Source organism: Haemaphysalis longicornis, unplaced genomic scaffold, assembly GCF_048455015.1.
Source record: "Haemaphysalis longicornis isolate Haplotype H1 unplaced genomic scaffold, Haemaphysalis longicornis Haplotype H1 scaffold_135, whole genome shotgun sequence".
Classification (NCBI taxonomy): domain Eukaryota; kingdom Metazoa; phylum Arthropoda; class Arachnida; order Ixodida; family Ixodidae; genus Haemaphysalis; species Haemaphysalis longicornis.
In genome coordinates this window covers 293,453-318,088 of record NW_027526240.1, presented here as the reverse complement: position 1 = coordinate 318,088, position 24,636 = coordinate 293,453, and the positions used below count along the sequence as shown (strand labels likewise).

The following is a 24,636-nucleotide window of genomic DNA, read 5'->3' as shown; positions in this document are numbered from 1 at the left end:
AATGGTAGATGTTGCATTTTTTTATCATGATAACAAAAGTTTGGCCACTATGGCATGATTTTGTGTTGCTAAGATCTGGCAACACAGGTATACTCGGCGCGTTTTAAATATGAGCATCGATGAGCATAATGCGAAGTTCCCGCAGGTAACGTTCACTACATTTTGCATTCGCGCGTTTTATTAAAGCCTTGACCAATTTTCTCAGCCATTCCCTCTCCTTCAGGAATCAGGGGTCGGCCAGCTGTTCCAGCCATTGTGTGCTTCATCTCAAGGGATCCCGAAGGTGCACCGGCCGTCTCTTGTTCCTGCTTGATCACCAAAGCTTCATCGTACGAGCGAGAATGCGCTGACAAGACGTAGCAGGGTCAAAAGGCAAGCGAGACACTCTTCGAGTCCAGCCCCGACCATCAACACCAGCGTAGCCCTAGATTTTCCCTAGCCTGGTGCGTTTCCTTGCTCGCACTGCCCGCGCGGATTGGCGTGGCTCCGCGCGGGCTCCGTGCAAGAGGTGCTAACAAATTTATTTCGACCCGGAAGTGGTTAGCCAAAATCTCGCCGCATAAACTGAACTGGCCCCTCACTTCTCTGGTCTGTATCAAATGTTTTTCGAAGAGATCCTGGCGTGAGCTGCGCTAGCGGACGCATGTGTTGTAGTTGCCGCATTCAAATGCAGCGTCGCTTGCAGATAGCAACTCGGGTTGCGGAAACTGGCAAAGCGAACGATACCATCACTTTCTGATGCCCTGGAGTGCGTCTTCAGAAACCTGTTTCTTTTTTTTTTTCGGCAATACCATGGTTCACGCTTGTGTGGGTGCGTGGAATGTTTCTTTACCAGTCCAAAGCTTGCTGCGTTTCGTTATTACGCGACTACTTTTAGTATTAATAGATACGGAAGGCGTGCGGTGGGTTTGTCAGCCGTGCATTTACTCGGGTTATTGCCATTCCGTGCTCTCAATATGTAGTCTGTGGTAGCTGAAATTCATATGCTGTAGCAAGCTGTTGCAGGCCTGGCGCTAGAATTTTGGCGCAACAACGTAGGTAGCAGGCATACGTTACTTTATTTTCGGGGCCCGTGTAATAATTTTGTTACTAACTTTCTAGAAATGCATTGCTGCCAAACTTTAATATTATTCATTTGGTAGCACAATGCTCTACTAACAAGCTAATTTTCTGCGGCACATATTCTTATGATACAGTGAGATAAAACGTTTGGTATTAGGCTGATGCCGCATTCATTCTTCCAGTGCACTTGATAAGGGCACGCTGCATGAAGCTGATTCATGATGTTTGTCCACCGGTGCATTTTGAGGGTGCCCTGTGGGTATATCCAGTGCCCCTCCACTATGGCACACTTCATAACCCAGGTGTGTCTTTGGCATATACACTTTGCAGGGGCATGCAGTGCCACCATGGGTCCGGGAGGATGTGCAGAGGAGCGTGTTTGTGCCAAGTTTGGGTAAGTGCCTGATACTGTGTATAAACCACCATCACGACCGCTGGATGAGAGCGCACGCAAGGTGCGGCCTGCCGCGTCGCCCGGATTTCAACGGGCGAGGGCGTGAGTGGTGGTGTTTACGTTTGCCGCCGCTTGACTCCCTCGTGGCGCTAGCGTTCGGGGACTGGTTTCGGGTACTGGCCGGCTGAGAGACAGCCAGTGCACGGGTTTTAAAGATGTTGTTGTCATTCCTGGGCTACTCAACCGCAAAAACTGTCTGTCCGTATGTATGTATGTATGTATGTCTGTCTGCCAGTCTGTCGCTCGATCCAACCGCCCGGCCGTGACTGAAGCAGCCAGAAGGTAAAATAATTCTTCAATGAGATATGGGCAATACATTTTCAATCTAACAAATCTAAAAAGATACCCCATATCCGACAACCTTGTTAAAAAAGATAATATTCAACAAAAAGATGATAACTACCGGTTAGGTTTGTCTAAAAAAGTCTCACACACACAGCACGTAAACCGCGTTGCACAGTTTAAAGCCGCAAGTCGATTAGTGACAGTTCAAGCAGCAGGTATTTGGTGGGACTTTATTCGTCCGAAATTTAAAAAATGTCACCTTTTCTCGGGAAACGCGGTGTCGACACATGGGAGAGTGATGAATATTTGCCGGCGACGGATTAAAGCTTGCCTTAAAGACACTTCTTTGCAAAAACATGTTGGCCAGGCGGAATGCGCACCTCGTAAAACGAGGACACGCGATAGGATGGTTGAAAAAGGATTTCAAAAGACTAGACATCTTGCTATGCATGTCTTTTGATACTCTTATACTGTCTCGATCATGTCTTGCCGCGCATAGAGATATGGGTTGTTTCATTTTCGCAGGCACGACAATGCCTTTAAACGCGCTACTGAAAACTTGATTACAGAGGTTGTATAGAAAGAAAAATAAATGCACCGTGCTGTGTTCAAGAGACAGTGCATACGGTCCACTCTCCTAGCTGCTAAGCATTTTTCAAACTTTGCGATGAGAACTAGCGCTAGGTACATTTCCTTCGTTATTTCATCGCCGATTCAAACCCATATGCATTTATCCCTGAAGCTAACGGCCAGGCTCCGGGAGCAGCACCCGTATGTTCTCAAATTAGTGCGCTCTAAAGACATTGTGGTAGTTTTGCTCTGTTAACATACTGCGCTTCAATTTGAATTAATCTTCGTAGCGTAGGAAAATTTTCACATACGTTATCATGTCAGCTTTCTTTTTTGAGTACCCAAGCATAATCTCTACATAATGCAAGATGTGTAATGCCTTGTATCTGCACAAAAAATGCGTAATTCCCGCAGTTAGAACTATTAATAATTATGTAGTTGTTGGTTTAAAATAGCAAAGAAAGGAAGAAAATGTGAAATGGAAAAGCGGTGTTTGAATGCTTACGCATTATTAGGCAATTTCTGGAATTTCTGTACAATTTCGCTTTTTTCTTTTGTGTCCGGGCAAGAATTTAGCTTGCCGAGCTCGCCAAATTTTTTTTAAATTTTTTGTCGACCCGGACATTCCATATGCTCTCCTTAATTTTTTTTCGAGGCTACAGGTAACAAGCAAAAATATCAAGTAGAAACTGGAATTGCTTTTCATTCAACTGTATATATATATTGTCAAAATAAAAAAAGGCCGATATATCTGTGATAGTAGCATTACTTCATAACTAAACGTGTAATCAATTCATATGTGCCGTGAGATTAAACGAATTGTGGTGTTTTATTTAGTGCACAAGAAAAAACCTACAAAAAAGTTGGTTATGTCTTAAACATTGAGAAGTGTTGGCACTCATAAATAACAAGCGCCGTCACAAAAACATTGTTTCTGTTTGTCCGGAATTTTAATATATTCTCTGAAGTCGCAGCTTGCAGACAAAACGTAAATCTCTGTCGGGCGTGAGGTCACAAAGAGCATGCCGGGCGATGTATGACACAACGACACAGCAATGTGAGACAGAAGGCGCACTATCAACACGTAATGCTGCTGCTGCGAACGGAATTTAACTTCCATCTTGACCAAATGAAGCTCGCCGCTAATCGTATTTGTCTTCTAACAGGCGTAACATTAGTGCTGGTAAATGCCTTATGTGGAGCATGGAACGCCGATGATAAGCCCACACTTCGAAATAAACGGCCCGAAAGCCGACGTCCCGCGGGCCGCGCTTGCCGCAACCAGTCCCGGAACGGTGGCACCGTGGTGGCAGTATTTGGCTCTAGGCGCACTCACACCGCTTTGGAGGCATGCGGCAGGCCGCATGTCAGTGCGCCTTTCATCCAGCGGCCGTGCCACCATGCTGACCTGTGGAAATGTGCATGTCGGGAGTAAGAATGAGAGTGCATTTAGAATGGTCATGCTATTGCAGCTGGCATCTGAAGCCAACACTGTGTATACTCCGGTTCATACTCTTGGAACTGTACCAGAACGGACAGGATAGTGGATGATTGTCACTCTAGCTGATCATTATATGAAGGGAGCTTGTTATAGGTAACTTGGCAGTAAGTATATGAGGCATCTTAGAATAATGAGCACATCTATTTCCATCTGTCTAGAATAACGTGGTCTTGTCTACCGTAACAAAGCGATAAAAATTACTAGGGGTTGTTTGTGCCTGATTATTCTATAGTCTCTACTGTGCTGTAATAACCATGTTTGAATCTGATACTTTATATGCATGCCCTTATCCTCGACAGTTAAAAATTTTTCATATTTACGAAGTAGTGCTGCATTCTTCTAAGCTGCTGTTTCTTATATGATTCTGGTGAAGTTAGGCTAATCTAGACAAGCTGCCTTTCAGGAGCATTGGACGTGTGCCCTGATGCAATGTTATGTATCCCTTGATTTTGCTCTTCCTGCTGCAGGGTTTGCATGAGGGGATATCCAGTGGTTCTGTCTGTTTCGGAGGAGTGCCTTGTGCTGTGTACTACTGGGGTGGCAGCTGACACCTTCCCCAAGAAAGTTGGATCTCCAAGGCAGGTGTGAACAGAGCTGGGAGATGTCAGTGCAGTTCTATCATTTACTCCGTGATATATTGCAGTCAAGATTTCCATAAAAATGTGCAGACCCACAGCTGCAGGCTGGTTGTGAGTCTGGCAGCATGCATACACTAATGCAATGGTTCTCAGCCATCAGTGTGCCGGGGACCCCTTTTGGCCTTCGAAAAATGATGGAGGACCCCATGATACACTGTATTGATCGACATCACAATGTCAAGCAATTTGTACGTGCAGTTATAGTCGCCCGCACATAATCAATGTCCACCTTTTGCGGTGATGCAGTGTACTAGAAGAGCAAGGTGTGTCGTTCGGGGCCGTTTAGGAATCCCGTTTGTGATGAAAATTTTGGCTGAGGAACTCCTGTTGCAAGCAGCGCCCCTGGCGGCTGCTGCTTACCAGTTGGTTTCAGAAGTTTGTTAAATTAATCCCTATTTATTGCCCTAGATAGTCTTATTTCTTTGTTTTATGGTTTTTGGTCTTTTATGTTTTATGGTCTTTGCTTTACGCTCCTCTTTATCTCACTCCGTAGTCGACCCAAAAAGTGCCTTCCCCCTCCCCAGCCGCGTTGGGAGTTTCTTGTGGCACACACCACGACAAAACGGTTGGTTGGTAGAAGTAGAAAGCTTTGCTTTAAAAATGTTTAAAAGGTCATTCACTTGTGTACTTTGAATCCCACGCACTCATTCTATTTTTGACGACATTACCTTCTGGCCCTAGCGAGAGTGATCTTTGTTTCACAGTACCGCACCTCGTGTTTGCGAATAAGGAAAGCACTCGGAAGCTGGGTCTGAGGAAGCCGCAAAGAAATAATTTTCCATCCATGTGGCATTTTCTTTTGCACATTTGCAATGTCTCCCCTGCTTTTCGCACGGTCTCAGTCCCAACAGGCAGGTGAGAGTAATTCTGCATTTCACTTACTCTGCCATGGGGGTGTTGGGGGTTGTACAGGTCCTTGAAAACCCTTGAAATTGAAAATTGAGTTTTCAAGTGCCTTGAAAGCCTGAAATTTTTTCCTTCTTCTTACAAACCCTTGATTTCCTTGGGCAACGAAGAGGAGACCCGATTACATGACCGGGTTTTCATGGCTTATATCAGTGTGGCCCTGCACACTCCCCATCCAGAACAGGCCTTTTACAATTTAAAGCCAGCTTGGGGGTGCAGTAGCGCTGCTTTATACAATAGCTTGTACAGAATGAAATCCCTGCATCAGACAAGGCAGAAATTAGCATAGGTCCCCTTCCAGTTTTCCATACTGTTTTCTAAGCATTGCCTCATCCTGTGATTCAGTTTACATATCTTCCCGTTGCTGTGCCTGCCATGGCTATGCTTCTCTACGTTTCAAAAACGAATGGTGCTGGCACTCCCGGGTGAAATAAAAATGAGCACAGATCAGCGAAAATCTGAATGTGAGAGCACAGTGCATCTAGCTCCTAAGCGTTACTGGAATAAAAATCTGAATGTGAGAGCACAGTGCATCTAGCTCCTAAGCTTTACTGGAATATTTTATTTTTATGGGTATGATGGTGGGCAGAGCCAGTAGAGTCGTCAATCCCTCCCCCCTAATGAACACAGAAATTTGGGGAATGAGAATGGCCGGGGGTGTTATGTGCCTCGCTATTCGAGACTGTGTATTAAAATTAAGAGCATTTGTGGACTTGAAGAAGTTCAAGATGGCATGGCTTTTGTAAAGCTCCTTCAGTACAACTGTTGGGGGGGTAAACTTGTCCACTTCCAAAGGGTGGAGCTGTTCCGAAGAGATTTTTCTTCAGGTCATTTTTTTTTAGATGTAAAGAAGCAAACGTTTAGTGTGTGAAAACTGTAGTGAAACATTAATGCATGTGCTCCCCTGCACTCTTGAAAATGCTTTGGCAGGCCCTTGAAAATCCTTGAATGTCTGCAAATTCTTGTCCCTGAACCCTGTCTTAGTTAAATCTAAAAAAAATGTTGTTTTACTGGTATTAAAAAATAAAAGAATAAAACATGAGCATGAGCTTTTATTTTATTTATTTATTTATTTGTTTCAACATACTGCAGCCCCTTTGGGGCTTAGCAGGAGTGGGGAGGGTGTACAACTTTTTGTGCATGCACGTGTGTACAGCAGTCGTACATATAAAAAAAGTAAACAAAAAAGTACACAGACATATTCTTGCGTAATATAAACAAGGTATGCGCATTTATACAACATTTATAGCTTTGAAGAATATGTGCTTTTAATTTTAAGACTGTGCTGACCAACTTGCATATAACTTGTAGTAGTTTAAGAAAAAGAACCAGAAAATTTTTGGTGACATACAAAGTGTCCATCAGTAGGAAATTTCAGAATGCGTAAGAATCTCTGAGAGGTTTCACTTATTCCGTAGCTCCTTCCCGCATGGAAGGTTGTAGTATCCGCATGAAAGGTTGTACATAGTTTATTGGGGGTGAACATCAATTTAGTCGCCCATACAGGGTGGGCCTCATGGCCCATGTTAACTGAGTCCCAAGGCCGCAGGCACTACGCGCCATCTGTTTGAATTTCTGCATGTTGCATTTGCATGGTTGTGTTTGCCGGTGTCGGCCGCTGCGCCACAATCCATGGAAAATGACCAAAAGTAAAATGTTTTTGGGTCTCATCACAAATAAAATAATATCAGCATGAAAGGTTGTAGTTTATTGGAGGTGAACACCAATTTAGTCGCCCATTTTTGGCGATCCTAGCTTTGCTGCCCGCAAATTTCCGTTGCTTCGTGTATGGAACAAACAGGGTCTGGGATGCTTTGCCCTTGCTTGTTAATTTGGTGCGCTTTTGTTTTGAGGTAATTACTCATTCTCGCCTGTAAATTTGAAATAGAAATGAACTTGAAATTCGAAATGAACTCCCTGTGAAACCGAGGGAAGGCTGGTGGCCTTTCCCCCATTTTTTTGTACTCAGAAAAAAACAAATAAACTTCAGTTCAATTCAATTCAACTTTGAGGTTAGCTTTGCTTAGTGGGATATGGTCCAACATTAATCGTGCCTTCTGACACGCTCTAGTTATCTGACACGCTCTAGTTACGTTAGTCTGTGGCGTAAGGCGTAAGTTCATCGGCTCTCGGAATCCTGTGACGGGTGAAGAAAAAGCTATGTTCAGCTTTGCACGCACTGAAACTGCTGTTCGATAGAAACAAATGCAAGCAAACGCCTTGTTTTATGAAACGCTGCCGCGGGTTCGCATAAACACTGCCGTTTACGGGACATGAAGTGAGGCCTGTTATCTGATCTCTTTCGACTCTGCGCGTGAGGTTTGACCATATACAGGAGGGGATGGCTTGACCTTGGAACGGTAATAATGCGACACGCTTGCTAAGCTGAAGGTAGGTAACTCCGCATTTTCTAAACCTCTAGATAAAGTACAATAACTGTGTTCCTTGTTCAGAGTAGGTTCTAGTGCATGGTAGAATACCTGAGATAGTAGACAGATGAAAGGTACTTGGCAGGGGACTTTCACAGCAGCTTGTAGGGAGATTAGGGAGGCACCATAATGCTGTGAAATGGTGTTTTATGTGCTAGAAATGGCATTTCTGGCTGCTCCAAATCTGCTCCAAAAGGTCTTTCTGGTTACTGCTCCAAGCCTGCTACAAAAGGCACTTTTGCCTGCTCCCAGGACTACTCCCCAACCCATGAACCCTGTTCCACCTCTGAAAATAAGAAAAACTCGACAACTACTCTTTTATATTATTTATATTTAATTAATTATTTATTTATATTTTTATATTACTTAGTTCCATTAATGTTTACTCTTATATTTTTATTTATATAACATTACATTTTGTATTGTCAAAATTTCAACCCCCCCCCCCCCTTCGACAAAAATCCTGAGCGCGCTAATGCACTATATCCACCTCACGCAAAGTAAAAAAAAAAATAGTTTGGTACCTCAGCACTTATGAATACCAGCATGGAGCATGTTGACCAAGCCACTTGGGCTTCCATGTGCGGGAATTTTCCTTAGAACCAAACAACATGATTTCCAGAACTTCCCTTTCCATGCTCTGTCCATGCTGTGCAATCAATTCTCAAGGTTCCGAGCTATAGCCAGGCAAGGCTAAGAGAGACGCAGCGGTCAAGGGTTTGCAGAAGAATGTAAACCGTCGTGGAACTTAACTCGTTGTAAATCTCCTATGCATACCCATGGCCGATAAATTTCTTACAATCAAATCCTTACATCCGTCGATCGTTTTGAACGGCCGTTCTGCCTTATACAGATTCTCTGTATGGCTACAGTTATAAGACCTTCTCTTCTTCCCTACTTTGTTTTGTAGCAGCCTTCAGGGCATAATTACCAAGACCGTGTTTCTGCAGAAAAAACGCCGCCAAAAGTGAGTGCACGTTTTGCTTCCGCAGCACGGCCCCACACACGGGGGACGCCGTGGCCGCTGGATGCCCTCTGATCAGTGGCGGCGCCCCTAGCAGTAGCATTTGTGCCGAAACGAAACTTGAGCGGCTGTTTCATGACCAGAAAAGCATTGAAGAACTCAGCCACCTCCAAGAAATATGACTCGGCGATGATAGTGCTGCCTTTGGTTCCGTTTGGTGTGGTCAATTGCATGATAATGTGCAGTAAACAAATTGATAACTGGTTCAAATCTTCCCTATAGTATTGCTTTACTGCTGGTGTCGTGTATTGTAATATTTTTGAAGTTTTTCTTTACTTCTTACCTATTCGGTTAAGAGTCTTTCAAGGCTAGAATGGGGTTGACTAAAATATCAAAATCTGGTTCTTTCAAATTTCAAAGCCCTCTTGATAACATAAACTAAATCACACACTCAGTGACTCACTCACTGGTTTACTCTTTCACTCGTTTTATGGCTGGTATCTGGTAACTGGGGTTCATTGGTAGCCGCCACAGCTATGACAGCGCACTGTATGCTTGACCTGGCTCCACCAAAAGTTGATGCATGCCCCAATAGAGGCAAACGGAATGGCAGAAATTTTTCGCCTCTGGCTGTGACTGGATCACAGATTGGTAGCCTGAGCAGCCCAACCTATGGCTCGCTGTCTGTTCATCGGCATGATGGGCATGATAGAACAGGTTTGCCGTCAAACTTCGATGGCGATGGCCACTTTTCTACCTGAACAAGGCGGATGCAGTTTTTTCAAGCGCCCTTAACTACGTTACTGAAGTGCTTGTGTAGTTCAAGTTGATTAAAGTTTCAATAGAAGGACAGTAAAACCATTCACAACTCCAATTCCAGATGCTCTACATAGTATATTAAGGAGTATCTCCATAGACGATGGTGATTTCAATGCCTTAGGGATTAAAAACAAATCCCATACTTTCCATGCTTCCATTGTTCCGTGTGGCTTATTCTGGAATGTCATTTCCTCCTGGTGCACTCTGTGTTAACTGCCACAAGGTTCCATGCGCAGCTCATGCTTTTGAAATTGAGTGTGTGAACCCATTTTTACACTGATGGTTTTCAAATGAAGCTTTTTATGGCTAGGCAAAAGGAAAATCCGGTGGTTCTGTGTTTGCAGAAAACTCTTCCGGAACAACCCCATGCGCATGCACGAAAGAACTAGATTGGAGAAAGTTAAAGTAAGAATGAGGGAGCGAAAAAGAGTTCTGCAACAGAGCGCATGAGCAGCGAGCTACTGCGTGATGCACAGCTGAAGTGACAACGGCGGGGTGGGGCTGCAATGCTGTTAGCGGAATAGCATCAGCACGGCCATGGCAAATGCTGGCCACGCATTACTGTGAAATGGGAAGGCCAAGCATCACAGGTACTCTTGAGGAGAAGGCAGCTTGGGATCACCGACGCCGCGAGCATAAACAGGAACGAGCTTGCTTGCGCCGTGCCGATGCTGCACCTCAGGCATAAGAACAGACTTAATGGACCATAAGGAGTAACCGACGGGTGAGCACTGGCCGCACGTTACAGTTTCGCTGGTTAGCCATCTATACGTGCATGGGGGCATTTTATTTGGTATACTAATAGTCGTGGACGTGTCATGGTTTGCTGTGTTGCTTACCTTTAGTGCGTGTTGTCACTTTCTGGTTTGCCGAGGCAATTTTGGGCTTAAAGGGACCCTGCAACCCTCTTTAAGCAGTGCAAGTAAACCTGCGCGATGCTTAGCTTATACCCCTGTCAAACGTGCCTATTTAAGTGCACTTCCACAGAGTGCATTTGGCTAAAATGTAATTTGGGAGCAGCTAAACGGCAAATGCGAATGACACTTTACAAGGAACGCACTTTAAGCTGAGTGTGTTCCCCAAACACACTTTACCGGGGCCAGCTCACCGAGGAAGTAATCTCGTGAGCAGAAGTCCTAAAATTGGGAAAAATAACTTGAAACCACGAACGTTTTGATGATAATAAGTAACTTTAAAGGTGAACTATAGATATATTGCTTATTTACTTCCACAAAAGAAGCAACGACGAAAAACAAGAAAAACTCTCGATGGTGATGCTTAGCGGCTTCCCCTTTGTAACGGGGTGGTGATGCACAGCGGCCTTAGTCGCAACGCCACTGTACAATCACCTCGCCAAAAAAATACAATCAAACAAAATAAATAAAAATAATATAAAAATAAAATACTTTTGTGAAATTTTTGTGCTAGTTTGACTTCTTTGTTCACATGTCTTCCCTGATTGTTCTCTGCTCTTTTCCCACCAACATTTCTAACCTTCTTTTACTAACCAGCTGCTGTCCAATTCACTTTCCCGCTAACCTTGAAGCCAAGGGCCTCCGGAAGCTGGATGGCTCCCTCACTGGGGACTGGATAAATACTTTTGCACTCCGTTACAATATGTTGGATGGTTTCTGGCTCCTTTCCGCAGCCTGCGCACAGTTCTTCCTGTACCGGCTCGCGGATAAGCGTTTTTGTTTGCAAGCAATCCGCCTGGGCCGACGATGATCTGCCATCGTCGGCGCTGTGTGTGAACCTCTTCTATGCCTGAACTTGTAGGCACAGTTTTGCCATTTCTTTTGTGTTTTGAGTGCGCGCGGAGTTTGAGTGATGAGCTCAATACTTCCCTTTCAACCAGACCACTCGACAACAAATGTTTATTGCTTCAAAAATGCCCTACCAGCCCAAGCGCGCGTGCGAGTAGGCACCCATGCCTGCTTTTTTGTGGCACCAGACCAGAAATAGACCCCTCCATGTTCCAGAGAAAAGGAGAAAACTCCCCGGCCTGTCACATATTGAAGGCTGCCGGAGAAAACGCCGCGAGCCGGCCCCCTCTCCGGGAGAGAGCGCGCAGCTTTCGTTGCGTTGTCCACGGTCGAGTTGAGAGGGAACGGTTATGGTCGATTTCTCATCACGCGTAGTTTCGGAGATAGTGGACGGATTTTCATAATTGTTGAGGGAGCAGATTGCTGGGACAATAAACTTTGCCCCAAAATCCATTCCTACTAGTCGATGGTAAGTGCTGCAGGGCCCCTTAAAGAACAGGGATGTACACAGGATCCTTATTCAGAAAGACCGACTTGTTTACATGCCTCGTGTGAACTTCTAAATGCGTTGCATCTATTGTTTTTGAACATGCAGGCATGAGGCTGCAGCCATCCCATTTTTGGCAGAGGTCGGTGCTGTAGACGTGCAAGCTGCAGGTCCCACTTGGGGCCAAGTGGGACCTGTTCAGAAACCACTTGCAGGCAAGTGAACTAGTACTTTGAACACCACTTCAAATTTTTGTCTGGGTTTTTCAATTCTTTGATCACTGATTTGATTCCTCAGAATCTTCATTTTCACTTTTAATGCTCTTGAAGATTTTCCCAGTCAAAAGTGCCATGAGTCTTTTTTTTTTGTTAGAACATGAACAACAATCTTGGGTCATATTGGCACTGTGCTGGACAGACTTCACAGACTGGACAGACTTTAAAAGCCTGATCTTGTGGGTTGCCTACTAATGTGTAGCATTCTTATGCCTTAGCTTTTAAAGCAAAGCTTTCTACCTCTACCAGCCAACGGTTCCTTCGCAGTGTGTGGGACAAGAAACTCTCAACGCGGCTTAAGAGGGGGAGGGTGGTTTTCACTCACGGAGCACAGTGTAGATGACACGGCGAACGCGCTATTACTCAGCAATCCCTGCGCACCGACAGGCGCGACGACGGGAACCATTCCGTCGGCTTTGTCGTCTGCTTTAGTGACGGTTGTTTTGGGACTGTTTTGGTGCAGTTTCGCGTCCATTGCATGCTTTCTTCATGGGTTGATTAACTCGTTTGACAGCACCTCCTGGGTAACCCGGACCGACGGAATTAAGTCGTCGTACAACAAAGATACACTAAGGATTCGTTTGCAGAGTGGGAAAACAAAATGTAGAGACCACGTACAGAGAACCCGCCGCGGTGGCTCAGTGGCTAAGGCATTGTGCTGCTGAGCATGAGGTTGCGGGTTCGATTCCAGGCCAGGCGTCCCTTTTCTGATAGAGGCGGAAAGCAAAAACGTCCGTGTGTATGAGATTTCGGCACACCTAAAAGATCCCCATATGGTCAAAATTAATCCGAAGCTCTCCACTACACCGTGCGTCATTGCCCGCGTTGTGTCGGCGCCTCAAACCCTACAATCGTCAATCACGTACAGACATCTGGCCGCTAGAGACACGCTACCAATTCGGTTGTGTTTTAAAGGGGCCCTAAACAGGGTTCCAAAGGTTCCGATTTTACATGGGAAATCGTTGGAGTACTGTTCATAGAACGTCCTGCCGCAAAAATGGTTTAAAAGCGTTCAGTATTAGCCGAGTTATCGTTCATTAAAAAGGGCCCGCAACAAGGCGTGGCGCATTTCCTCTTTCACCGCGCCTCCAAAGCACTATGGAAGCGGTGACGTCACTGACCAGGTGCAAGACCACCTAGAGAAACAGGGTTGGTTAGAGATGCGTGCAGCCATTGGCTCCGCGCGGCGGTACGTCACGCTTCTTTTTTTTTTAGCAGACGACGGCCCAGCTCTGCCTACTACATCCACTACTGCTCAGTGGGGTCGGTCGGTGGCCGGCCCGCATCAAATGGCTCCTCGCGCCAGCCGTGCCCCGTCGGCACGCCAATTTTATAGTAGCGGAAACGAGCGTTTGAAGGCCAGATAGGGGGCTTCCAAACACAACATGCTCGCTAACGACAATAATTGAAGATTGCCACCAATGACTATAGCGGCTTTCTAACGTTTCGGCATGTCGCGCTGCCGCGGTGAACTGGTCCCACCGAGGTCTGGGAAAAGGCTTAGCATCGCAGCAGTTATCCAGACAGTGCTTTGCAAGGCGCGACGATGACGATCCCTTACGCAATCTTTTACTGCACTATCACCCCCCTTTCACGTATTTGCAAACTGATTTTCAGCAATAGTCCTGCTCTGGCGTGCAGTGACAAGTTTTAGCTGCTGCAGTGTATGCTGTATCGTGTATACAGCGCACAGTGGGCTGCTTGTCGACTGTGCAAGCAGATGCTTGCCGCAGTCGCGCGTGTAGCGGGTGTTTGTGCCCGCAGAGACACTCCGTGTTTTGCAGCGTTATTCATACCTTGTAAACGACGCACTACATCTACAAACTCAGCTAAGCTCGTGTAACGGATGGCGACGATCTACATTTGTCCGTGCCACCGGTGCAGAACGAATACGCCGTGCCGCCGGTGCATACGCCGTGCCGCCGGTGCATACGCTGTGCCGCCGGTGCAGGAGCGCCGCGCACAACCGTGTTTCCCCCAGAGCGGGGAACGCTGATTGGCTACAGCATTTAACGGGACCCACCAGTAGCGCAGCGGTACTGTTCAGAGCTTCGTGCATCACAGGGTGCATCACAAGCCGTCTGTCGCATGTCAGAGTCCGACAGTGTGGCAGCAAGGAAGCGGTAGGTGAGCAAGGAAAGAAAGAAAGGATCTTTGTTGTGTGTTTGTGCGGCCCCTGCTTTACGCAGAGGTGTAATATTTGGTATACATTGTCGTGAAGCGGTACTCTAGCGATTGCGCGATTGAAATGGCGACCTTCAGAAGCCTATTTGAGGCCCCTTTAACTTAGGTATTGCAAAAGGCAGAAGGAGCAACTGGTTCTGATAAATAGTGATTATAAGAGTTCCCTCAGCTTTCTCACAATTCTCAAACTTGCTAAACTAACTAGTTTAAATAAATGGGAATCACTAACCTCACGTGCCGAATTGTTTCGGTGTCTGCGCTTGTGTCGCGCGGTGGTGTAGCCCCGAGCTAGCACATCAGGATGGCTAGGTTCCGCTGTTTCACCCTTCGAAACACGCTCCTCTCCATTTCCTTTCACCCGACTCACGGCCGGGCGAAAGGAAATGGAGAGGAGGGAAAAGGGCCGACGCTGCTGTTGCGTTCGGGACGCCGCCCCTGCGAATTCCAGGTAACCACTGGCAGAATCTCTGGTTTAACTCTTTGTAGAGCCACGTGTGTGAATTCAAGTTACGTCGCATGGGCAATTGTTGTGGGTGTCGTTTCAAGCTTTGCTTTCCAACCACCTTCACAGTGTGGATTGGAGCCAATTTTTTTTTTCAAAATTCTGTTCGATTAATTATCTCCATTTACGCTATTATAACAATTACAGGTGTAACTTCAGCCTAATCCGCATTTTTGTGAAAATGCATGGCGTTACATGGTTTGCCGTTTTCGCTATTCTTTTCTATTTTTCTTATTTCTCGGCTGTTTAAAATTCTGTTCCAGCACTTATCTCCATTTATGCTATTATAATGATTACAGGTGACACTTCCGCCAAGTCTGCATTTTCATGTAAATGCAGGCGTTATATGCGGTTCACCATTTTCACTATTTTTTTTGTATTTTTCCTCATTTTTTAGTTTTTCAAAGTTTTTTTTTGACCACTTATCTCCATTACGCTATTATAACAATTACAGGTGGAACTTCCACCAAATCTGCATTTTTGTGGAAATGCAGGGCATTACACTGTTTGCCATTTTCACTGATTTATCTTTATTCTACTTATTTTTTTTTTTTTGTTTTCCAAAAGTCTGTTCCATTTACGCTAATCTCCATTTACGCTATTATAATGACTGCAGGTGGAACTTCCACTAAATCTGCATTTCTGTGGGAATGCAGGGCGTTATGTACATGGTTCGCCGTTATCGCTGGTTTTTTCTGTTTTTCTTATTTTTTGGTTTTTAAAAATTATGTCTGACCAATTATCTCCATTTACGTTCTTATAACGATTAGAGGTGAAACTTCCGCCATATCGGAATTTTTGTGGAAATGCAGGTCATTACACAGTCATGGCTGCTATGCATTAATTTTAATGCTGCGCATTTAAAAATGCACAAAAAAGTATAAATACAATAGAAATAGGCAACTGTACTGAGACAAAGTTATTTCAGAAAATCTGAAATATGCAAGTTGTTTCTAGGTTCCTTAGCTATCATTCTTTATACAGTCGTAACCTCGATGTAACAAACGTCAATGTAACGAAACCCGTTATGTAACGAACCTTTAACTGCAAGTGTATGCATACCATGTATTTTCACCCTGTGTGTAACGAAGTCCCGTTTGCCAAAATTTCAATGTAATGAAGTTTTATGGACAATCAGGCACGAAATTTTGGTTGTAGAAGTAGATTTTGGGAGACGCAAGTGCTGAAACGGGTCTCTCTCGAGAGAATAAACATTTATTGGCCACCTTATGCCATGGATACTGGAGACACGGGAGTGCGTGAAGGAGCTCCTTGCCTACAAACTGCTTGTGGCGCCGCCGCCGCTTTGCCCTTCATTCGAGTTCGCTCATGCTTGTTGGGTTCCATCGTTCCACCAAGTGCGCGGCAAAGCATTTGTGGGTCCTCGTGAGCCTTGTGTGTGCATTTTTTCACTGCCGCGTCTGCGATCGTGGGCAGACGACGGCTTCTGCCTTGGCCAAAAGCGACTCGCACCACGCGTGGCAGTCGGAGGAGCGTGACGATTTTGATGGGCGTCAGGCTTCTCCCACATTGATTTGATGGGCGCTTTCCTAGGTGGCGCGGGTGCCATATTACAGTGCAAATTTCGCCCACATTATCAGCTTCTTGCCCACATGAACAACTTCGTTTGCAGCTCGTGTAGCATTTCAGTGAGCGGTGAGAAGCGGTCGCTGGAGCTACCCGTATCGCACGGGTGGTCTCCACAGCTGCATCAGTGCGCCTGTGGCTCGCAAGGCGCGTTTTTGCGGGCATAAAACTCTCCATGTGGTTCACAGTTACATAAGCCTGCGTAGGCAATTAAGCTCCAACAGAAACAGTGCACCAGCCGTGTATGCACGCCACGTAACCCCGCCACGTAACCACACCTTGTAACCACGCGACGTCAATGTAGCGAAATTTCACGGTAACGAAGTAAATTACGAATTTTATCGGCTTCATTACATTGAGGTTTGACTGTATACATCAATCCTGTGCACCATTTTCTGTATTTTTAAAGGCCCGTCAATCTAGCGTCCTTGATGACTGTGCCACTCAGTGAAGCAGTCATGCGATGGCAGAAAGCAAAGGTAAACATTGCAAGTAGAGCAGAAGACATTCGTTCTGCTTTGTTCCTTTGCTTTTCGTAGCAGATCTCGCAATTCCTTCCCTTCTCCATCCTTTTTGGCTGGTGTTGTACAGGATCCAAGGGTGAAAAGGGGGCATGTCCTTGTCGTACTCCAATATCTGCTTCATCAGAACTAAAATCTGAATATTTTACGTTGTTGCTGGAGTCACCACTGCTGCTGGGATTAGAAAAATCAGCAGCAGCTTCTGAAGTCCCTGCCACGGTAGGCAGCTGTTGCGAGCGCGCGTGAAGTGAACACCAGTGATCGCCCAACTCGCAGCTACCTAGGGTTCAAATTTCACTTGTACCGTGGCCTCTGCTGGCTAACTATAAACAAACAAAAGTTAAACTGGAAAAGGAGTTGCCCTTGAATACGCCAGATGGCAGTAGTTGTCTGCAAGGTGCCGTTTTAGTTTTCGTGGGAGGTTTGCGTGGGAGGAACACGTGGGAAGAACTGTGTGTCCGATGGCCTATGGCACCGTAATGAAAGAGTTAATGCAGCTTTTAGCCCAGGAGACCATCCAGGATTGCACTGATGTGGGTTTGGTAAATAAACTTGACTTGACGTGACTTGACTTAACCAGCACTGTGCAATGGCAGCTAGGTCTCTCCCCGGGAACTCTAATGGGGGCCTCCTCTTCATCTTCTTTTCGGATACCACGGTTTCTGCCATGGAAATATGAGTATAGTGGTATCGTGGGAAATCAGTGCGGAAGCAGAATTACAGTAAGCGATAATAGCTAAAGCCATGGAATTTCAAATTGATTTTGGGAACCAAAAAAGGGTTCGGAGAAGATGAAAAGCGAATTGTCATGATATACACGGAGGTTGAACTAAATGTCTCTTTTGACCACAGACACGGGAAACAGTGGTGAGATTACTGAGTGTCTTGAAATCTGCTCATCATCTGTAAGTGTCCTGACACATACCAGGTGTGTGCCTTTGTTCAAAGCTTGCGTCCTGTAGTATCTTTACAAGCCGATTGGAAGGGAACACTGTACTGGGCAGGGTTTGCATGCGTCGACTCTTGGCTCGTTCTACATACTGTGTTCGCGAAAGGGGCACTATTTGACTTGAGTGTGCTTTACCACAGTACCCGACTTGGTGAGCTGGCGCTACAACACCCCTGTTGTTGAAATTGTGCGCAGTTCTCGTCCGGACACCGGTATTCGAGTGCGTGGGGTGAGACAGTGGACGGGCGCAGCAAGTGCCAGCCGGCTCACTCCGCCTCTGACGTACAATCGGCTGGCTGTCCGTCATGGGATGACACACCCAGGTCGCCGTTTGTCATTGTACACTGACATATCCCCTCCAGGTAACCAGACAATCTAGCAAGAATGGAGATGTAGTCAGAACTTAGAACTAATGTGCAATCTGTGTCTGCCTGCGCAACCCAACCCTGTCATAACAAACATTCAAAGTAAAACTGGGCTTATGATTAGGAAGGTAGCCGCAAACAAAAACTGGTGATAAAGAACAGGGCTACGAACTACAAACAAGGACTAGGAAGAAAACACAAGGACGAGCACCAAGTGTGCACTCGTCCTTGTGTTTTCTTGCCAGTCCTTGTTTGTTTTACACAATTGTAGCCATGAATCGCTTCCAAGTATGCCGGCTCGCTGTGTTGCTAAAGACCAACCTGCATGCAAAATTTGTTTTCGTTCAATGCACTAGCTTTATTGATTTGAAACTGGAGTCCCGCTATGGATGTTCGGGTATCACTGTTAATTGAAGCTGAAGAAGGCGAGGTCACCTTAGTAGGAGCTATCCACAGTGCAGTTTGAGAGTTTACAGGGTGGATATGGGGCAAGCGGATTTTTTCGCACTAATAATAAAACCACCTGGCACGATCGTTTATAAAAACGCAACTATTTGGAATGAACTGGTATGTTTTGACCTGCAGGCAAAGCTTCCCCCATTATGCAATTTCAGCTTTGCCATAAGGACTTACAGGCATGTCCAACCAAATGTTAATGTGCTTTGCTGCAACTATTAATTTGCTGAGTTATTACAGATGAAGCAAAGATCAAATTCATTTAGGATAAGGATAGAAGCAGCCTCGGTTTTTTCAGGGTGAGGGTTCCAATTGGAGCAAGACCACACAACTGAAACGGAGGGATCATATCAACACATATCTTTCACCTTTGCACCTCAAGCACTAACCGAACCTGTCGCACTGTTTACCTCCATCATCGAGTTGCAAAGTGTTGTGTCGGGGATGATTATTGAAAGGCACAGTTGACCCCTGTGGTTCATGGCATGCGGGAAAGCACTGCTTGGAGGGGCAAGTGCCACGTGCTAGTGCCAAATGAAAGTTGTTTTTTGTGCATGCATCATGGGGCAGGGAGGTGTACTTTTTAGCCATGTGAGAGAAAATCATTCTTTCAGGTTTCTTCCTGAGCATGGTGACCCCGCAAATAAGAGTCCAGAGAAGCTTAACCCTTTGCGGTGTCTGTTGTCAGGCAATGCAGAACGGCCGTAGCGCTCCGTTGGGATATGCCCGACAGGGGTGTTCGAGGTTAAATTTTGCGGTATTTTTCACTGCTGTGTGCGCATTCTTTGTAAACACGGGGTGCCATCTCTTCAGATGTAAGTGAACCTTGTTTGTTGAAGGTTTCTTTATTTTGCACTAGGGTGCAGCACAATGGTCAGCACAGGCCTTCTGGATTCCAGAGAATTTGCACTTGGGCCGCTTTATCATTGCACGCGTTCTACGGTAGTGTACTTAGCAAAACTGATGATGACTTCAGTGAGGAAGAGAATTACGTGCCTTCATCAGGTAGTGATGACAGTGATTCGATAGAAGCAAGTGGCGAAGACCACGATGGCAGTGGAGGCAGCGCCAGGCGGATCATTACACTGTGAGCTATGCATTTTGTCGAAAGACAATGAATAGGTGGCAAAATATTTTCTGGCATCTAGAGCTTTACATTGTCGATAGTTTTATTTGGAGGTGCACACAGCTGCAGAATCGTGTGGAGAAAGAGCAGCGAAGCCTGCAGTACCGCCGCAACCTTGTCCAACAGCTGGTGGGTGATCTGAGGGCTCGATCCAAAAAGCGGGGCCCGTCTACACGTATGGAGTGCGAGGAAAGGCTAGTTGGGACAAGCCATTTTTTCCAAGAGCTTTCACACTGAAGCAGCAAGGACTGTGCTGTGCAAGGACTGTGCTGTGCAAGGACTGTGCTGTAGGGATAGAAAAGGAAAAGGTGGCAGGAGGGAAATTGTAATTTTCTGCAAAACATGCAGTAGCAACCCTAGCCTGCACTCAGGCGAATGCTTTTAGCAGTTTTACACACTGCTCAAATATCAGTAAAGCAGTTGCAAGCAGACTGCAAGAGAAAAAATAAATATCCTGTGAGTTTTTCTTGCACTGTTTGTGTTTTGCTTCGCGGCCCCAGAAGCTGCCAAAATGGTTGCGGACCGGAACGGCCGGAAAGTGGGTAAAAGCTCCCGACTTACAAGGGTTAAGCAATCACTCAGAATCTGGGAAGAAGACGGGTCAGATGGAGCAAAGTTCTACGCACTCTGCTCTCTCTGTTTGTATACTTTAGACAGCTGTCTGCAAAATCATGGTAACGAGAAGCGGGTACCCGCCGAGATTGTAACAAAAAACTTGAAGGGGCCACGAAGGCATAATTCAACTTTGATTTGTTAACAAAACTGCTCTGTCCCGATAACAATAACACTAATTTTAACGCAGACTACAATAATAATATCCAGCCTATTAACTCTTTCGCTACCGCGCCTATTCAAATCGATCAATTTGATCGATACTTTGGGAACGCCTTTTCATAGCGTTCCAGGCGTTGCTCGAACAAGTAAAGCTGTTCGGAGTTAGATCAGAAAATGGCCTTTCAAAATCAGTTTTGTTTTCATTTTTGCAACGGAAACATGATTTTTGACACGCTTTTGAATCACCTCAGTGTGGAAAGGGGGCGTGGTCATCGCGCGTCACTGCTACCAACGAAGAATGCGTGTCACTCATAATTACTCTGCACCAGCGTTTGTTTTTTGCTATCAGGGCGTGAATGGTGAACCAGCAAATGATTTTTAATCGTCAGGTTCGCGCTCTCACAGTAATAATCCCAGAAATCGGCTGAAAATGTCAAGCAGTGCCTGGTTGCAATGCTATTTTATGATTTTAGGCAGTTATATTGCCTTTGCGCACGTTGTTTTAAGTTCTGTGGTCAAAGCAAAGCAAAGCTCAGAGCACATCAGAACAAAGCGAAGTTCATCCAGCTGTGAGTGGTCATAGCGCTGTATTCTTATTTTTATGGCGAGCCTTCCGTGACCAAAACACCTTTCCCCATGGCGTTATACACCCATGACTACTATTTCCGAGACCCACTTTGGGTTGCCCATAGAAGCAGCCATTCCACTGAAAGAAGGAGGAGTCACCTATGCAAGCCTTCCCCATCAAGATGCCAATAGTCAGCTGTACTCACTCCTGTCGCCTTTGGAACTCTCAGCTGTGCATTGTGCTGTCAAAACTGCAAATGCTCAACGCAGGAACACACATGTACACTAGCTCAATCAGCGCAGTAAAGCACTGGGACAGGAAGATGCTTTGAGTCTTCCAGCATATTCATGGTCACTATTCAATATTTCTATCCGGTGATTACAAAGACACAGCCTGAATGCTTCTAACCACTTTGCCGACCACATTTTGCCCTCACCATACCAGACTCCTTGCCAAATTACTGCCTTCAGGTCCTTCTGCTTTCTTAAGACTAAAAAATCTCTGCCCTCAAAGTTGCCGATGCATCTGCTCCCTTCCTTGCACTGTTTCCGAGAGGAGGAAGTTTCTCTCAAAGGCTTCTAGTTGGAGTGGCCCTCACACTTTTTCAATCTGGACACATGTAATCCCCTGTCCACTGAAATTCATATGCATGAGTCACTAATTTGTGAATTTTCATAATGTCTTTGCACATTGATAGCAGGTATAGGTTCTGAAGAGTTGACTCTGATGGTATGCTTTGGGGCAACACGTTACGTAAAATGGACTCAGCAAGCCTAAAAATGCATTTTAGGGCAAAAAAAAAAGCCAATATAGACACAAATATACAAATAGGCCCTTATAGGCACTATCAACAGTTGATTATTTTAATTCCTGTAGTTCGTGCTTATATGTTGAACAAAGTTTACAGGGACTCCAGGAAAAAAATGGGAATTTTGCCTGAAGTTCCGATCTCTAGTTATACTTTGTACATCAGGGCATGAGCTGCGTCACAAATATTATCATGTGCCTGTGCATAACTGTTTTTTGTGCTGGAATTTGCTTTTTTTACTGACGTTCGCATGGTTTCTGTATATACACAATTGTACCTTACCAGTAATACTTAGTTGCACTTGTTCCTGTCATCCTTTGTCTCTTGTCAAAATTTTGCCTGTATATATGCGAGTGTATCTTACCAATAAATCCTAGTTGGAAGTAGCACTTGGTCATGTCATCCTTCTTTGTCTCATCCAAATTTTGCACTTTACACGTGTGAAGTCGCCCAAAAGTTCACGCCGGTCAGCTATGAGAGATCCAGTACATCACCCACTAAAAGTCTGCATGACTTCACCTAATAATTAGGCCGTAAGCTACAAGTGAGACTAACACTAGCCATCCAGAGTTAACGTCTATGGAGAAAAAGCGAGTAGTATAATGCACAAAATAAATTGGAAAAGGTACGAGGCAGTTTGGGCACAACTTTTTATTGCAATTGAATTTCCTGAAAAAAAGTCAGTGTTGGGTGCAACAGGGCCTCAGAACACAAGTTGGCTTCAATGTTTGTTTCAGTGAAGTTTTTTTCTGAGCCGACATCACAAGCACAGAGTTAGGTAACGCCACTGTATTCGCACTTTCCAGCAACGCTGGTGCCGCCGCGCACCTTTTTTCCGAAGCTGTTTGTAGATGATCGGCGTCCCGGGCGAAGGCAGCCGGAGCGTTCGGAAATGTGGGTATTGAGAACGCAAAACCAAAAAGCAATCGAATCTGCTGTGTACCGAAGTATAGAAACCGCTCAGTGCCGGGAAAAGCCAGCGTTCATACCTTTCCTAGAGATGAAAAAGCCCGAAGGGTTTGGATAACTATGCTCCGCATTGGAAAAGGTGTCAGCAACACAATGGTGTTTGCATAGTCACTTCGCGAAAGCTGACTCCTTCTGGATCAATATCCGTAAGTTTAGTTCGCTCTCTTTATTGATGGTGTGTTTTTCGTGCTAGTTTAGTGTGTCGTTTATTAATAGATGGTCTGCAGCCACTGAAACCGCGGTTGAAGAAAGGCGCCGTGCCGCCACATAACATTCCTATGCGCACGCACGAGAAGAAACGAGTAGAAAATGAAGCCAAGAACCAACAGGAGAACGCATCGTTCTTTTATTAACGTGCTGGTTTCTTTTAATAAATGCTGCATTCCAGTTGCATTTTGTGCTTTGTTGGGTTGTTTGTGCTTCGTTCTCTTTTTAGCATTATGTGTGATTACTGTTTTGATCTTGCTGCTTTTTTTTTCTTTCTCTCCCCCCCCTCCCCCCCCCGCAGGAATGGGCAATGTAGGTATTTGTAAAAAATAAATACACTTGTTACTGCGGCACTGTCGTTTCCGACAACGCGCTGAAAGCACAGCACAGCTGATGTAACTGGCCCTGCCGTAGAGGCGTCAGTGTTTGATATTTAGTTTAGGTATTTTCAATATTACGTGTAACCTGCATAAACGTCGTTGGATCTTTCCTTGTAAAAACAGCCCACAAAATTATAATTTACTCCCATTATTCGCACTTAACCCGACACAATTGCGCAAGTGGCAATAACAAAACGCTGTGCTCGTTGCGTCTACCGAGCTCTGCTTGGCGCCTAATAAATATTCGTAAAGTGTGCTTGAACAATTTTACAAGTATGGATGGAAGTGTAGCATCCTTTGTAGAACCTGCAGTGCCAACAAATGTTCACGCAGTGCGTTTGGCTGGTGACGCCATTCGGTTGCAGGCACAATCCATCGAAGCTCAGCATGTCATTGGTGGCCTCCCTGATGCCGCAAAACACTGTGACTGGCGTTATAAGCTGCTTCGCCTTCGACAAAGCACCTTCGTGTCTCATCGGCAAGGGAAAAGATGGTCTGAAAAGAAACTAATGGGCCCGGATCGCCTTTTTCCTCCAGACGCACGCGCTTACGCGACAACCCGATCATCGTCCCGTCCTCCATTTTGGATACCCCGTCACGCCACCTATATTCGCTGAAAAGTGCGATTATGCATGGTGGTGTGGCTCCTATACTCAATAAAGTGCAAAGGCTTTATTAGAAGAGAAAAACTGCATGCAGTGCCCTTCGAGAAAAGGGCACAAATTGCGGCTCGTTGAATGTTATGTGGTGCTTTTGAATGGACTATGTATTAGGGGTGGGCGATTGATCGATCAAATTTCTGATTAATGCTTTAGTTGCGATTAATTTTTTAGTCGGACGAAGTCATGTGAGCAAACCGAAACAGGAGTACCGCGTTGAAAGTGCGTACATGCCGAGGACCATATTTACGTTCAAATAACCTGCCTGACGTTACGACAGAAAACAATGTGAGTATGATCAGAGATGACAGCAATTAAAACTGTTGGGACGGAGCAGCATTTTATTATTATTATTATTGTTGTTGTATGGATTCCATTAAAATATTAATTTTGCTCATTTTTCTTTCGAAACCAACACTACCGATTAA

At 45.3% G+C, this 24,636-nt stretch overlaps 1 protein-coding gene across 6 annotated transcripts; it reads left to right on the top strand.

The window, feature by feature from the left end:
• Positions 1-82: 82 nt before the first annotated feature.
• On the top strand, positions 83-24,140 carry LOC144164712 (uncharacterized). 6 transcript variants are annotated; one of them, XR_013321225.1, is made up of 6 exons: positions 83-145; positions 224-372; positions 1,393-1,456; positions 4,340-4,454; positions 11,987-12,093; positions 18,092-20,310. XR_013321225.1 is itself a non-coding variant. In XM_077695016.1 (6 exons), the coding sequence occupies exons 3-5, from the start codon at positions 1,410-1,412 to the stop codon at positions 18,242-18,244; spliced, it is 315 nt and encodes a 104-aa protein (XP_077551142.1). In that variant the 5' UTR covers positions 83-145; positions 224-372; positions 1,393-1,409; the 3' UTR covers positions 18,245-18,258; positions 23,915-24,140. The 6 variants fall into 6 exon arrangements, 5 of the variants coding, with proteins under 5 accessions (XP_077551142.1, XP_077551143.1, XP_077551139.1 ...); XM_077695016.1 differs by lacking the exon at positions 11,987-12,093 and adding an exon at positions 23,915-24,140 and having other exon boundaries at positions 18,092-18,258; XM_077695017.1 differs by lacking the exon at positions 11,987-12,093 and having other exon boundaries at positions 18,092-18,258; positions 19,907-20,310.
• The last annotated feature ends 496 nt before the right edge of the window (positions 24,141-24,636 follow it).